Here is a 16,022-nt window from a genome sequence, read left to right as displayed (position 1 = left end):
TCCCCACCAGTGATCTGCCTCAAGCCCTCCATCTGCAGGGCTTATAGGTGGCAAGTGTTAGGCAGGGGGCTCAGGGCCCACTGTTGAGATAAATTGCAGAGTAGCAGCTGTGTTAGTCTGTATCCGCAAAAAGAACAGGAGGATTTGTGACACCTTAGAGACTAACAAATTTATTAGAGCATAAGCTTTTGTGGGCTACAGCCCACTTCATCGGATGCATAGAATGGAACATATAGTAAGAATACATATATATTGTCACCCTTAAATCTTTTACTGAGTAAAAACCGGTAGGAGAACACTTGAACCTCTCTGGCCACTCAGTAAAAGATTTAAGGGTGACAATTTTGCAACAGAAAAGCTTCAAAACCAGACCCAAAGAGAAACTGCTGAGCTTGAATTAATATGCAAACTAGATACCATTAACCTGGGTTTGAATAGGGACTGGAAGTGACTGGGTCATTACACAGAATGAATCTCTTTCTCTAAGTTAAGTATCCTCACACCTTCTTGTCAACTGTCTAAATGGGCCATCTTGATTATCACTACAAAAGTTTTTTTTTTCCTCCTGCTGATAATAGCTCATCTTAACTAATTAGCCTCTCACAGTTTGTATGGCAACTTCCACCTTCTCTGTATGCATACATATATCTTATTACTATATGTTCCGTTCTATGCATCCGATGAAGTGGGCTGTAGCCCATGAAAGCTTATGCTCTAATAAATTTGTTAGTCTCTCAGGTGCCACAAGTACTCCTGTTCTTTTTACTGTTGAGATGGGTGTCTCCCACCTAGTTTGAGAATCCTGCCTTGGAGATGCTGGGGCTTTGGCTGGAGCGATGGCTCTGAGCTGCTCATTGGCTGCCAACTGATGGAAACTTATGTGCCTAGAGGACTTAGGCACCTGCAGAGGTAAGGAGCAGCTGGGAGCAGGTTTTGAACATGTCAGTGGTGCCTACAATGGTGAATTTAGACACCTAGAGGTACAGCTAGGATCCTCAATATCTTTGAGAATCTGGGCCTATGTGTCCATCGATTAGGTCTGTACAAACCCTCTGAAAACAATGGCATCACCTGGGTGTTCTGGAAGGCAGAATCTAGCTGGCAGGGCCTTTATCAGTGCTGATGAATGCGAAGGAAAGAGCCCAGCCAGATTCTCAAGTCTGAGGGTAGGGTGACCAGATAGCAAGTGTGAACAGTCAGGACAGGAGGAGGAGGTAATAGGCGCCTACATAAAACAAAGCCCTGAACATGGGGACTGTCACAATACAATTGGGACAGCTGATCACCCTCGCTGAGGGTGAAGTTAGCTAAACCAGCTTTTAATTTGTAAAGTGACTCATTTGCTTTGGAGTCACTGAGCGATAGGAAACATGGAGCCCGTTGATGCACTGTAACAGAGTCACTTTGCAGAGTAGAGCCAGGTGCAAAGCTGCAAATATAGCCACAGTTTAGGAGACGTGCAAACATTGTGGCCATTTTCCACTCTGTTTCTCCCACTTCCAGTTCACTTGCTCCTATTCTCTCAAGCTTTTCAGCCCCTTGGGTGAAATGTCGGTTACTTGGCAAATTCCCCAAATGTTCCCATTAATCTTTCATCTGAAACCCAGTTTTCTTCCCTGGCTAAACTGAAAGAAACACCTTTCACATATGATGAATGGTCATGAACTCAACTGTGTCACCAAATAACAAGGGAGAAAGTGTAAAGCAGGATGTCAGCGTGCAAACCACTGTCACAGAACACAGGTTCTAGGCCAAGGGTGGGGAGTTGGAAATGAAAGAGGTACCCGTTGCTGTAAACCAATCACCTCTGTAGACATTTAAAGTAGACACTTCTGAGTTGGGTAGAAAGGGTGAACCCAAACCTCATCTGTGAACTCAGGTATTTAAGATTTGGTTCGTAATACAATTTTGGTAGCAAGAACTAATCTCTGGTCTCAGACAGACAAATGAGTGTACACTGACTCTTGAAGAGATATAAGATGCAAGTTGATTAGTGCAATGGCTTTTTGCTTCTGGAGCCCTTCACTAAAATCTATTTGAGATGATACAAGTGGTAGGAGTCTGGTGATCAGCTCTAATCATTCATTTTGTGCATGTATTCCCAGAAAAAAGACCCTTCACACAATTCAGCACCTGTTGTCTATCTTCTGAGGATTGGAATAGCGGCGGGAGGGGTGCGGGTGGGGTTAATGTAGGTCAGGATTGAGAGGCCTTGGCAGAGCTGTGTGGGGAGCCCAGGGATATAAGTTGGTCCTTGGGTGCAACACTGGGGCTCATTGGCATAATGAGGAATCATTGGTGGGCTGAAGGACAGAGGTGAAATTTGCATAGAACCTAACTACTTGATATTTGGGTGTAGCCAGTGCAAGCAGTTCTTCAGCTTCTTGAGCAGGTGAAATTACTCAGAAACAAGATGAAACTGTATGTACTGTAACAGCAAGAGGTGTGGATCTAAAATAAGGAGGGATTTAATGATGAGCAGAGGGAGCCCACAAATATACCCACAAAAGTTTTTGGAACAGCCTACATTGACAGAGGTGTGATCTTTATAGTCAGCTGGGTCTTGCTGTAGTGGGTAACAATGGGCAGCAGGTGGCGCCAAAGACTACAGCATCAGCCTCTCTGTACTTGAAGTGGAGCCCTCATAGAAATGGCTCATATTTGCTTCATTCCTGGGTGTGGTTCCCTCTACCCAACAAGAACATGCAGCATCCCACTGGCCTTCCTTCGCTGCCTCTCCCTTCCAGGGACTTGGCCATCTGTTTTCCTGGAATTAAGTCACCTGGGCATGGTAGGTGCTGGTGCCATTCAGAGAGCACGGATGAGGGGTTAAGAGTAGAGCAGTAAAACCTGGATCTAGATCCAGATAGTGAACACCCCATAGCTCAAACCCTTTCTTGCAGCAGGGGTCACCTGGAAAGCTGGGCTCTGGATTTGAATCTCAGTCCCCCACAAAGTTTGGGGGCTACTCAGATTTGTGGGTTTGTGTTGGGCCCTGCCTCTGTACGCAGTCAGGAATTTGATGACCTGCCACCAGCTTCCTCAGCTCGGAATCCATCCGGTCTCAGATGGGATGGGAGGCAAAGGGACACCTTAGAGAAGGTTGGCAGCTGTCCTGTAAAACAGGGACTGGAGGGGGAAGAGTTGATCCTATGGATCTCTTCAGACAGGGCTCAGGAGTGAATACAGTCCATTAAAGTTGAGTGGAGGAATGTGGCAAGCCAGGAAAGGTGGGATGGGGCTAGACGGGTGGTCTGATCTGTTCAACTGAAGATCCAAACTGGATCCCAATGTGACTGGACTTGGACTCGGAAGTGATTGTGTCCCACGTATGCAAAACCACACAAGTGCCTTTACACAGAGATTGACACAACTCCACATAGTCACAGCAACCTGTGCCTATATGACTGCTAGGGCTGGTTGGGAAATCTGTTTTATTTCATGCAAAAATTTCAATTAAAGCAAAAGCGTTTCATTGTCATTTCAATTTTTCACTGAGTTTTGGCGTTTTCATTTCTTTGATGAAATCAAAAAAATTTCCACGAAAACAGACATTTGGTTGAGGAATTCTTCAACGAAAAATTTTCAACTAGTGCTGTCAGTGGCACACAGAGATTAAATAGAGCTACACACAGTGTTTGCCGGAGCTACACGCAGGCTGGGGATGCTTTGAACTGCAGCAATGGCTCCAAACAGCCTAGAAGCCAGCTTAACCAGCTACCTGGGGTCTCCTGCGTGTGGGGGCCATGACTGGGGAAAAGGAGGCATGGCCTCTACACTTAGTCTCCAGTGATTCCTGCTGTGGATGGGCGCAGACATCCACACAACTACACACAGACCCACTGCAGCCCAATACAGCTACACACAGACCATGGCAGACAACAAACAGCACAGCTATGCACAGACCCATGGCAGACAATAGCATAGCTACACACGGACCCACTGCAGACCAACATAGCTACACACAGACCCACAGCAGACATCCACACACAACTCCACACAGACCTACTATAGACCAATACAACTCCACACAGACCTACTATATACATCCACACAGACCCACTGCAGGCCAATACAACTACATACAAACCCATTAGAGACATCCACACATCCACACAGGCCCCCTGCAGACCAATATGGCTACACACAGATCACGGCAGACAACACAATGACACCCGGACCCACTGCGCAGACAGCCACACAGCTACACGCAGACTCACTGCAGACAGCCGCACAACGACACACGGGCCCACTGTGGACATGAACGCAACCGCATGCAGATTCATTGCTGCACACAGGCACTGACAGGACTACATATGACTACTGCACCACAGCTACACATAGACAGAGTGTCATGACTACACACCCACCCCACTGTCACCTACAAAGACTCGAGTAGTTGCACACAATTTCACAGGACTCACACAACTGCACACACTTGCTCATCCACAGAGAAGGCCGTGCATGCCCACTGGAATACACAGTCTTCATCACACAACGTCATACTCACTGATGCTGCTGAGCATGAGTGTGAGCTGCTACAGCCATAGTTCCTCCCAGACTCACCACCCTGCAGCCCCTCCCAGGGGCTCCCAGGCCCAGGTGCCTCCTCCCAAGCTCTCGTTTTCTTTCCGTAGTCCCCCGGCTCATCCCTCCCTGCCCGCTTTTCGGGATGAGGCTTGTAACAGAGCCCTGGATGGGAGATGATGCAGATGGAGCAGGCCAGTCTGTCTGACACACCCCCTGAGACGTGGCCCGGGCCGCTGCTCCTGGAAGCCCTGTACCGCTCTTGGACAGGCAGCGACTACTCTAACTTCATTACAGACGACGCCATTGGAAAGCACATCACACACACTCGTACAGATCCACCCATGCCTGCATGGAGCCTCATATCATGACGTGCATGTGTTACATATCTACCCATTGGTATCTACACAGACACTGTTATGTGAGCAGTCTCACACACACACACACACACACGCACGCACCACTATAGAGACTCACAATGCATACTGGACACCATTCCATGGGGGAAGGGGCGCACGCACCCCCACACACATATACACACATCTATGCACTGGTACGAGTGAAGTCACCAGAAAACGCACATCTTCACAGGCTCACAGATACATAAGGTATATCAATCCATGGGGGCACACACACCTTCACACACTCGTATGTGTGCAATCACCAGCACACACACACACACATATATATCTGTACTGGCCTACCTATAAATACTGCACGTCAATCCAGGGTGCATGGAACACTAGCACAAAGCTGTGCACTGGTATGTGCGAACACACACCTTCATGAACACACACACACACCCACCTGCCTAGCCTCACACATGCATACTGGACATCTATAATGTGCATGCACAAATGCAGATCTCTGTGCCCATAATCACATAGATGCATATTATAACTGAATAATAAAAAGCCTGCCTCACAGACGTTTTTGTGAATAAAAGCCCCCTGGTGCATTCACTGTGATTTGTGGGGTCAGATTATTTATTATTCATGACTGTTCAGTCAACCGTTGGCTGCAAATGCTCTCAAAAGTTCAGCAATGATTGGTCTCAGGATTTGAATGGGGTAAGTGCACAATTCACTCTTGAGCCTTCCCTTGTTTAAAAAGTTTCTGGCACTCAGCCAGAGTGCAGAAACAGTACCATGTGACTTAGGTGACCAGCTTCACTAGATGCATGGTGAATAGCTGAAGAAGCATCCCATAGGCTGAAAATGATACGGTCCACAGGATTCGACATAAACTTCCTAATAATGAAAAAAATGGGATCAGTTCACTAACAGCTGGATGGCTAAACAAAGAGCTATGATAGTAACCAATCTCATCTGGGAAAAGGCTACAGAATTGCATGAATAATGAGAACCTCTCTATCAGGTTTCCGAGTAGCAGCCGTGTCAGTCTGTATCCGCAAAAAGAAAAGGAGTACGAGTGGCACCTTAGAGACTAGCACATTTATTTGAGCATAAGCTTTCGTGAGCTACAGCCCACTTCATCGGATGCATTCAGTGGAAAATACAGTGGGGAGATTTATATACATAGAGAACATGAAACAACGGGTGTTACCATACAAACTGTAAGGAGAGTGATCAGGTAAGGTGAGCTATTACCCGCAGGAGAGAAAAAAACCTTTTGTAGTGATAATCAAGGTGGGCCATTTCCAGCAGTTGACAAGAACGTCTGAGGAACAGTGGGGAGGGGAGGGAATAAACGTGGGGAAATAGTTTTACTTTGTGCAATGACTCAACCACTCCCAGTCTTTATTTCAAGCCTAATGTAATGGTGTCCAGTTTGCAAATTAATTCCAGTTCAGCAGTCTCTCGTTGGAGTCTGTTTTTGAAGTTTTTTGTTGAAGAATTGCAACCTTTAGGTCTGTAATTGAGTGACCAGAGAGATTGAAGTGTTCTCCGGCTGGTTTTTGAATGTTATAATTCCTGACGTCTGATTTGTGTTTCTCTTAAGCACCATATAGACTTGAATAGAGAATTATATCCCTGCTATACAATTCTGTAGCATGGCTCAAAAACTCCTATAGATTCTCATTCTCTGTTACATTTTATAGGTTTTCCAGGCTATTTCTGTAGAACTCTAGTGGTTCCATCCCTATTAAATTCTCAGACTGTCCTGTAAAGGATATTTTTCACAATAAACAGTTCTCTCTGCTGTAATGAAATATGTCTTCTTAGACAGCCTGATTCTCCCCCATGCACCATACACCTGCCTATACAAACACACGCCCCATATATACATCCCACTATTCCTGCACAACCACACACAAGCATGGGCAGGTGCTGACTTATCACACACACCATGGTATAACAAGCTACCACTGTCTGGGGCTGCAGGGAGAATGTCAAGCTGAGTCTCTGCCTTAAAAGCAGTCCAGGAACGAGAGCCACAAATGGGAGGATGAATGAGATGTCACTTGTGTTGGGATGCAATATTCCAATAGCAAGTCTGCATTATTTCTTGCTGCAGTGCCAAGCTTGTCGACTTCATTCCCCACCCCTGTGAAAATCAAAGCTTTGCTGGGATTCCCTTTCCCCTTTCCTATAGGTGCAGCACCACAGGGTCATAACAGTTCCATGGAAATTGTTCCTCCTCCCGATTAACAAACAAATAATTACGGCGCCTCCCCTGGGACTGAAGGCATTCACTGATTGGTTCCATGTTTCATTGATTGGAGCGCTGTGATGAATCGGCCCCTGAGGAGCCGGCATTTGGCTGCAAACAGACATCATCAATGTGCAGAATTATAACAAGTTCTGGCATTCAAGGGCTACCACAAGGAGGCAGGTGAAAAGAACAGCCATGTTGCCATCGCTAGCGAAAGCTAGAGGAGGATATAACAGCTTGTTTGCTGAGGAGCTCACAGCGGCTCTCCAACAGGCCCAACCTCTTCCGGCAGGTGGCATTGTAAGGAACGGTGCTGGATGTGGGAAACCTCACAGCTACTTCAGTACCAGCCTCTCCCAGCAGGAGGTGCAGGAGGGAATGGGGCAGGGGCACTGGCTCTGGGGAGCTCAGACACTGCAGTCCCAGCTTTTCTCAGCAGGACACACTGTAGGAACTCTGGCAAACAAGCTCTCTATGAGGACGCTCCCCTCCAATCCCAGCCTGTCCCAGTAGGAGGCTCTGTAGGGAATGGCGCGGGAGCATTCTGTGTGGTGCTCACAGAAGCAGTGAGTCAGTGCTTTTGAAGGCCATCGACATGTTTCTTGCTGACTGTTTCTTCCTCGCTGTAAGTAACCCTTTCCTCTTTTCTCTTCCTTCCCACTCTCTCCCTACAGGACCTGGCACAGGGAGAGTAGACAACGGTTCAATGAGTTTGGCCGTACCACTGTGGCTGCTGGCAGTGTCCCTGCTCTGCCTACTTAGCAAATGTTAATAAAATCAAATTAAAAAACCCAACAACAACAGCAACAATAACAACACACAAAACAAAGCGCGTCATACAGGAGACAGAGCGAAAAAAGAGGGGGAGAGAGAGAGGACTGGTTCTTTCACAACTTTTATGTGTTCAGGAGCAAAGGGGGGGGGGGGATTACAGCGAAGACGAATCAGCAACATTTATTCCGAATTATGACAAGACGTCTGTCAAGCCATCGACCACCCGGGAAGTGACATGGAGCGCAGGAGAGAACGGGGTGCTGGGTGGGGACCGCGTTGTGCCAAAGACGCCGAGATGTAAAAAAAAACACCCAACCAACCAGATTTCTTGTTTTCCCCCTTCTTTCCTTAGTCCTCTTTCTTTCGTCTTCTGAAAGAGAAGGTCTTTGCTGTGATGTTTATAGCCACTTAACCCCTTGATTCCCTTGGCCATTTGGTGAGCTGACTCTCCACCAGTTCAGACTTTTGGAAAGCAGTAATCCAGATCCCTTTTGCATACTGGTGTCCCACGAAGAAACCCCACGCCTCCTCCCCCCATCCCTTGCACCCTCGTTGGCCCCCTCCCTTATGTCCCTTCTCCTCCAATACCTCCCTCTCTGCCCTGAGCTCAAGCTGTGTTGACTATGCTACAAACACACTGTTTTTATTCTCCTCTTCTCCCCCTGTATTTGGCCGGGTGTCTCTGTCTCCCGTGTGTGTCTGTGTGTGTGTGTGTGTCTCTCTCTAAAGCATGCAAAGAGAATGGTCCATATGTACATAAGCTCATCATGCTGTAGATAAAGTTCTGCACCGTAAGTGTGAGACATGGTGCTGAGAGATCACTTGAGCAGATGTGGGGGGCGGGGAGCGCGTCAGTTGTGGCACTGGTTCAGATGGGACCCTGTCCCCCAGCTGGCTTTTGCCTTGACATCCTCCTGGCCGTATTGTTTGGAAGCGTCAATCTCCATACTTTTTTAACCGTTCTCTGATCAACCCCACCCGGCTGACACTCAGCTGTAGTGCATCAGAATAATGGCTCCTGCTTCATGTCTGTGGTTGTGTGTATGTCCAAACAGGTAGAAAATCAATGTGACTGATCCATAGAACCATAGATGGCAGCACTTCGAGAGCACTGCTCCAGTACCCACTCCTGGGGGGTTTGGGAAGAGAGGTAATCAGTGAGATAACTTGGGCTTCACTGATCTTCTGCACCTGTAGGTATGGCATGGCCATTAAATATCTCTTAACAGAAAAGCCTCCAAGTGGTAATCCATAACCATTCAGTATGGCTATAGAAATGAACCTTTTGTCCCTCTGACCTCCTTGTTACAATCAAAGCAAACCTGTAAATGTCTCTCTCGGCCACCATGAAAATACCTAGACGGAGCTTCTTTAATTTTATGCTTTAAAGAAAACTCAAATTGGTTCAGAAAATGGCCAGAACTTGGGACTGTAAAAAAGCTGGGGCCAAAATTCTTGGCATACAACAAAGAAGCTTTGGGTGGCGCATTGAAGAGAGTTACAAGGGGGTACACAGTGTGGGGAGGAGTATTTTATTGACCAATATGTAACACATCAAGGTTGCTAAGGTTGTTTCTAGACATCCTTGCCCTCTGGATGGTCAGAGGAGGAGGTAGTTGATGAAAGAAACTCTAGTGACACCTGCTGGAGAAGAGGTGGTGGATCTCAGAGTAGGTCACTTGAAAGAGAGTTATTGAAATGCTATCTATCTGCTGGAATCTGCCATTTCAACAACAGGTCCTGCAGGATGTGATGTAAGCAATGGGACACGTGCAAATCTGAAGAGCTTCACGTATCCCATTGTCTGTACTGATCATCTGTGAAAGGGGACAGCTGGGTTAATGCACCAGTGTTTGTATCTGGCAACCTGTGTTTAAATACGCTTAGGGTCACAAGTGCCATGATCTGGGTGTCCACAGCAGAAGATGTGTTGGGACTGCCAGTCCCTTCTCTTTTTCAGCAGAGCCTCTGGAACTGGTTTAGCAGCGGTGCTGTGGGTCAGGATTTAGGAGCTGCGCAGTGACCTTTACTGTGTTCTACTCCAATTTCCTAAGCAGTAAAAATTCGCTTCTTTCCACCCCACCCCCCACAAATAAATACAATTCAGATCTGCCTGGAATTTGCTGTAAAAACTTAGGGGAGGTAGGACGGAAATCTCTCTGGCTTGAGCAGGCTTAAGAAAGGGGAGACTGATCACCAGAAAGCAATGAGTTAATTCTGTTTTGTGTTTCAGTCCTTCCCTTTACTCAGCTGAGACGAAATCTGCAAGAGGCTCCCTATTATTCAGGGCCGGCTCAACACGGCAGCGCTTACCTTGATCAAGCAGCTCAACAGCACGGCCTCTTTTCTGCTGAGCGAGGCAGTTTTGGGGCAGAGACAGACAATCAATTAAAGAGGCAGCCTGGCGTCTCGCAGCCAATAAGACTTGCAGATAAATATTAGTCTTTGAGTGTCTTTTAGGGGAGGAGAGCAGAGAAACGGGCCTGCAGGATGTCATCAGTCAAGGGAAGGGGGTTTTCCCCCATCCCTCAAGGTATGTGCTCAGCTCAAGGTGGGCTCTGCTGTGTTTTGGGATACTGGAGAATAATCCCCACAAAAATCACACCCCAGAATATGTGTGTGTGCTCCCTGATAACAGGTATGACACCATCACTGCTTGGGAGGGGTTTGAAATCATTCAGTGACCCAGAGTGAGGGCTCAGCTTTTGTTCTCTGGCGCAAGGGACTAGGCGTTGTAACCTCTCCCGGTGGGACTGAATCCAGTGGGGACAGACAATGAGGCACAGACCTTCAGAGGTATGTAGGCGCCTGGCTCCCGTTGAACTCACTGGGCATTAGGCACCTAAATACCATTGAGAATCTGGGCCTTATCCTGTAGGTGACCTACTGACCATAAGCCCTGCAGAGTCTCTTAGGACAGGAGCCCTCTAGCCCCTGCTGGTGATTCTTTCTGAGTCTGATGGGTTTTGCTGTAGGGAGGGGAGTGATTCTACAAGTCCAGTAGCAGATATTGCACTTGGGGGACGGACTATGCGCCAGCTCCCACATATTGGCTCATTTGATATTGTAGGGTTGCTCAGAGGTGGTGGGCTGCCCGCCCTGATTTGTTACTGCAGGGAGAATGTCAAGGGTTGTTTATGAGGACTGGGCTGAACACATTGTTTCATCAGTGTAGGATTGCTCAGGAGTGCTGAGCTGTACACACTGGTTTGTTATTGTAGGGTCACTGATGAGTTCGGAGCAGCACATATTGCTGTGTTATTGTACGATTGTTCATGAGCACTAGGCAGCACACAGCGGTTTGTTATTGTATGGTTCCTCACAAGTATTGGGCTACTGGCAGTGAATTGTTTTAAATGTTTGTAGAAAAAAGAGCATGAAGCTTTTGTTTTGGGGAAAAAACCACACACAACAACAACAACAAAAATCCCAGACTTTTGGAACAGAAAAAGACAAAGATGGTTGGGAGGAACCATTCGTCTAGTGGTTAGAGCTGAGGTCTGCCAGTTAGGACTCCTGGGTTCTACTCCTGACTGTGCCCCTGACTCTTTGAGTGAGTCTGTGCCTCAGTTTCTCCTCTGTAAAATGGGGCTGGGGCGCTGGCTCTGGGGAGCTCACAAACATTGCAGTCCCAGCTTTTCTCAGCAGGACACAGTGTAGGAACTCTGGGGGGTAATAAGATTCACTCTCCAATACAACTGCTGAAAGGCATGATCATCAGCGTTGGAATAATTTGTATAGTGGGTGCGTGGGGAGCCATTGAACCAAACTGTGAACCCTGGATATGATGGAAACCACTTCAAACTCGGGGATGCCGCTGTACCTCCAGCACCCCTGGGCATGATGCAAGTGCATAGTATTACAGCTATTTTGTTTGCTTCTGGGATCTCCACTCTTGACAGTATCTGTCCCTTTAACTTGAGAGCTGGGGTGGGGGAATACTTATTTAATTTTTTAACAGACCCAATCCTGCGAGTTGCTGAGCATCTCCTGAGAGGTCCTGAGCACCCACCATTTCCATTGAAGTCAATGAGGGTTGCACAGCGCCTCCCAAGATCAGGGCCATAGTGAAGAAGGGAAAAGGCATTTTCCTTGATCATTTCTTCAGCCCTGTGGATAATTACGTTGAAAAGCCATATCCGCCAGTGCAGAGCCTTTCTCCTGAGGCCACCCCCAATGGCCCTGCTTCTCTGGCCCCCTCTACCCCCTCCTCAAAATCCACTCACGTGTTTGCTGCCCTGCCCCTCAGTGGGATTTGGAATGGGACACCAGGTCCTTGAGAGCGTAGGTATAATTGTGTTTGATTGATGGAGGTTTAACATTTAGTGGTATTAAAAAAAAAGAGATTGTATTTCTTCCACGAGTTTGTAAATATACGAGAGTGACATGAAATGGCCCCTAATGTCCAAGCAGCGGAACAAACGCTTCGATTTAATATATGGCCCCTCACTGGCTCGCAGATTTCTAACCCTTTTCAGGTTACCAGTGGGCGGGGGCAGGGGGGCAACTTTCTGAAAGGAAATGAACGGTGTGAACGCAGCCCTCTGGGGCCACCTGAACGCCATACATGATTGCAGCGTGTTGTCTGTATGTGTCTGGCTGGGTGAAGAATGAAGCGATGCATGGCTGTGAAATGCTGGGAAGGTGGGCGTGAAAATCTCCAGTTAACGCAGGTATCTCAGCATTATGAGCCTTTTCCAGACCACAACTTCCAGACATGTAGAGTAGCAATGTAGACCCCTGCTGTCTCCACCAACAAAGTTGTGTGGACCAGGATTACCATCAGGGTCATGTTAACAGTGACATTAAACAGGTTTTTTGGTTCTTTGTGTAAACTGATTTACAGCCTGAGTTTACACCCCTTTACATCGCATTTACTGTTCAGGAATCAGGGGCAAAAGCCAATTTTCTCCCATGCCAGACCAAGAGTCAATCACAGAATGTTCAGAAGTCCACCCACCTACCCACCCCTGTTTCAATGCTCAGATTGGATTTCAGATACAGATGCATCCAGTCCATGCACATACGTACCTTTCTGAGCATCCAATTAAGGTGCCCTTGTTTCAAAACTGAGCCCATGGCATTAACTTAGTAAACTTCATTTTTCACACATTTTCCAGGCCATGTAGAAGTAGCAAGTCTGGAAGGAAATTTGGGGCAATGACCGAGGATTCATGGGCATTTGGGGGAGTGGAGCTGGGGAGAGTTTAACCTCACTCTCAGCCCTTCCACAAGAAGACATTTTGGTCAGGCCTTCACATATTGCTTATTTCCTTCGCATTGTCTTATGAAGGAATCCAGGTGTGTAGTAAGGAAGTGTTTCCTCTCCCAAGTCTAATAGTACAATCCATGTCCTCTGCTCCAACCCCACTGACCCATGGCCAAAATCTCATGGTGCTTGACATCACACAGCAAACCACACCAAATGGTGCCATGGAATACAGTCTTGGGGAGGTGAGGCAGAGCTGGAAGTTCTAAGTCTCCCTCCTGAGGGTGGCAAAAGCTTATTTCATTTTTGACAAGTACACAGAAAAGACTGTGAAAAGAGGCCCCTCCCGTGAGGAGCAGAGTGGTGGGGGCAGGAAGAGAGAATTAAACTAGGAGATGGTCTCCCAGGCTATGTCGTTAATAAAAAAGTTAGGGCCATGTGCTGTTCGCAATCCATGCACAGAATTCCCAGCCACATCAATGAGGAAGACCATTGGCTCTCAGCATCGTTTCAAAGGGGTATATTTCCAGTGTGGTGCCTCGGAGAGTTAGCTGCATGACTCCTCTGGACATTAAGGGGTGTGTCGAACTGTTGAACCATCCCCCTGTTCCCCTCTATTTAACATGCTGGGGAAAGTTCCCTTCCCACCTACATCTTACAGTGGGACACCTCAGCATGGTTTCTATGGGGGTTATTGTGTTCACTTGTTTTCCTATCTCACTAGCTCAGCGGGGAGGAAATCAGCTTGGTAAGGATGCCAGCAAAATCCCCTATCCAGGCATGGCTTGGGGAGGCACCTGTATGGCAAGCCAGCCACCCTGAAAAGAGCAAGGAAAAGAGGACATCCCCTCTAAATTAGCCCAGGAAATGGAAGGTAAAGGGCCCTTACCTCATTGCAGGTTCAGCTTAGCTAGTGCCACCAAAAGGTCCTGCAAACCTTTAAGGAGTACACGAGACAGTAGAGGAAGGGAGGGTGCTCAACAGTCAGGACAGGCTTACAGAGCTGGTGGTAGGGCTGACTTCATGGCAAGGCTGTTTGGGGAGCACATTAGGGGGCAAAGGTCCTATCCAACAAAGGAAATCTCCAGGCGGGGCAGGGAACTACCTCTCCCCAATTTGTGTATATCTTCAGCTGACTTCCCGAGCCCCGTGGGGAACGTGCGTTGTGATACCCTAATTGGGGCCCCATCCATCAACACCTCAGCATATCCGTGAGAAAAGAGGGATTGAACTGAGCCCTGCTATCTGTCCTCAGTCAAACCCTTTACTTCCCTCTAAGAATGCCTAGCACCTCTTATGGAACCTGAGTATGTGTATGTGTCTACATCTAGGCCGCAAGGAGCAAGACCACCTAGGAAACTATCCACAAGGAGAGAACTTCCCAGCTGAGGAGTGTCTTCCAGCTCTGAAGTTATTTCATTTGCTCCCTCTTTCCGTCACACAGATAATCATCCCTCCCGATATCCCTACAACACACACATGCCACCTTCCTCCAAAAATCCCTCACACAGCCACCACACCACTCTCCTTTCCCAGACCCGCCGGTGACACATGCAACATGACACACACTTCTCAATTTGCTTTTAGCAATTTGTCTATAGAAAGCCATCAGCTGCATGGTTTGTGGTGACTTTCTACAAACAAGGAAAGGGTGCGGGGGGAGGGGAGAGTAAAAATTGGCTCCACCAGCTGCCCCCAAACCTTTCAATTTCCTCAGCTGGAGCTAAGTTTCATCCTCCAAGCCTTAGGGAAGAGGTCCAGTGTCCCTTCTTCTTGCTACACAGTGGGGTGGTTAGAACTCTTCTCATTAACAGTGTTATATACATATAAATATATATATATATATCTCTATATCTTTATATATATTTTTCCCCAGCACCGTAGACATGAGCTGAACGTCTCTTTAATGAAACAAGAACACGGCCATTTTATTTTTTGCCATTGGTTTGTTTTCAGATACTAGCTCTGTGGAAGAAAATTTTAAATGCGCAAGTGTGTGTGTGTTAAAAAAAAAGAAGAAAAAGAAGAAGAAGGAAAAAAACAAAACAAAACCTGACACCAACAAAAAGCTTTTTCTTTTTTCTTTCCTCAATGTATTTAACTTCTGTTATCTTGTTTCTGTTTCTTTACATGTATGAATGCTCTGCTCTTCTGTGATCTTAAAAAAAAACAAACAAAAAAAACCACAAACAAAAACTAAATAAACGTGAAAAGGAAGAAATGCACCTTAATTTCCCTTCCCTTCCCCTCACACATAGTTTTGAGCCCATGGCATTAACTTAGTAAACTTCATTTTTCACACATTTTCCAGGCCATGTAGAAGTAGCAAGTCTGGAAGGAAATTTGGGGCAATGACCGAGGATTCATGGGCATTTGGGGGAGTGGAGCTGGGGAGAGTTTAACCTCACTCTCAGCCCTTCCACAAGAAGACATTTTGGTCAGGTCTTCACATATTGCTTATTTCCTTCACATCGTCTTATGAAGGAATCCAGGTGTGTAGTAAGGAAGTGTTTCCTCTCCCAAGTCTACACCTGGTGCCATGCTTTTGTACCGAAATGGCCGGTGGATATACACAACTAGTGCCCTCTATTGGATGGAATGAGAACTGTTAATTCATACATCTTTGACCTTGATGTGATGACCTTCCACCACCACCGCCACCACCACAGGGTTGGCAGCAAGATTTCAGCCTGGCACAGACCCCATGAACTAAAGGAATAACTTCGGGGGGGGGGGGGTAGCAGTAGCAGATTATTCTTTATGTGAACAAGCCACTAGAGAGGGATGCAGCATATGCTTGAGAAGGTTGCTATACAAAGAGAGAAGTCTTTAAACCACGATTTGAGGACTTCAATAGCTCAGACATAGGTGAGAGATTTTTCGCAGGAGTGGTGGG

General features: G+C 47.0%; 1 protein-coding gene across 1 annotated transcript in view; it reads left to right on the top strand.

The window, feature by feature from the left end:
- Positions 1 to 15,283, top strand: part of LSAMP (limbic system associated membrane protein) — a 434,442-nt gene extending 419,159 nt beyond the window's left edge. Inside the window, 2 exon segments of the mRNA XM_077807324.1 lie at positions 15,083 to 15,137; positions 15,139 to 15,283. Coding sequence (XP_077663450.1) covers positions 15,083 to 15,137; positions 15,139 to 15,283 — 200 coding nt within the window.
- The last annotated feature ends 739 nt before the right edge of the window (positions 15,284 to 16,022 follow it).

This window comes from Eretmochelys imbricata, chromosome 1 (genome assembly GCF_965152235.1).
Source record: "Eretmochelys imbricata isolate rEreImb1 chromosome 1, rEreImb1.hap1, whole genome shotgun sequence".
Lineage (NCBI taxonomy): Eukaryota > Metazoa > Chordata > Testudines > Cheloniidae > Eretmochelys > Eretmochelys imbricata.
This window is presented reverse-complemented; position numbering and strand designations above follow the sequence as displayed.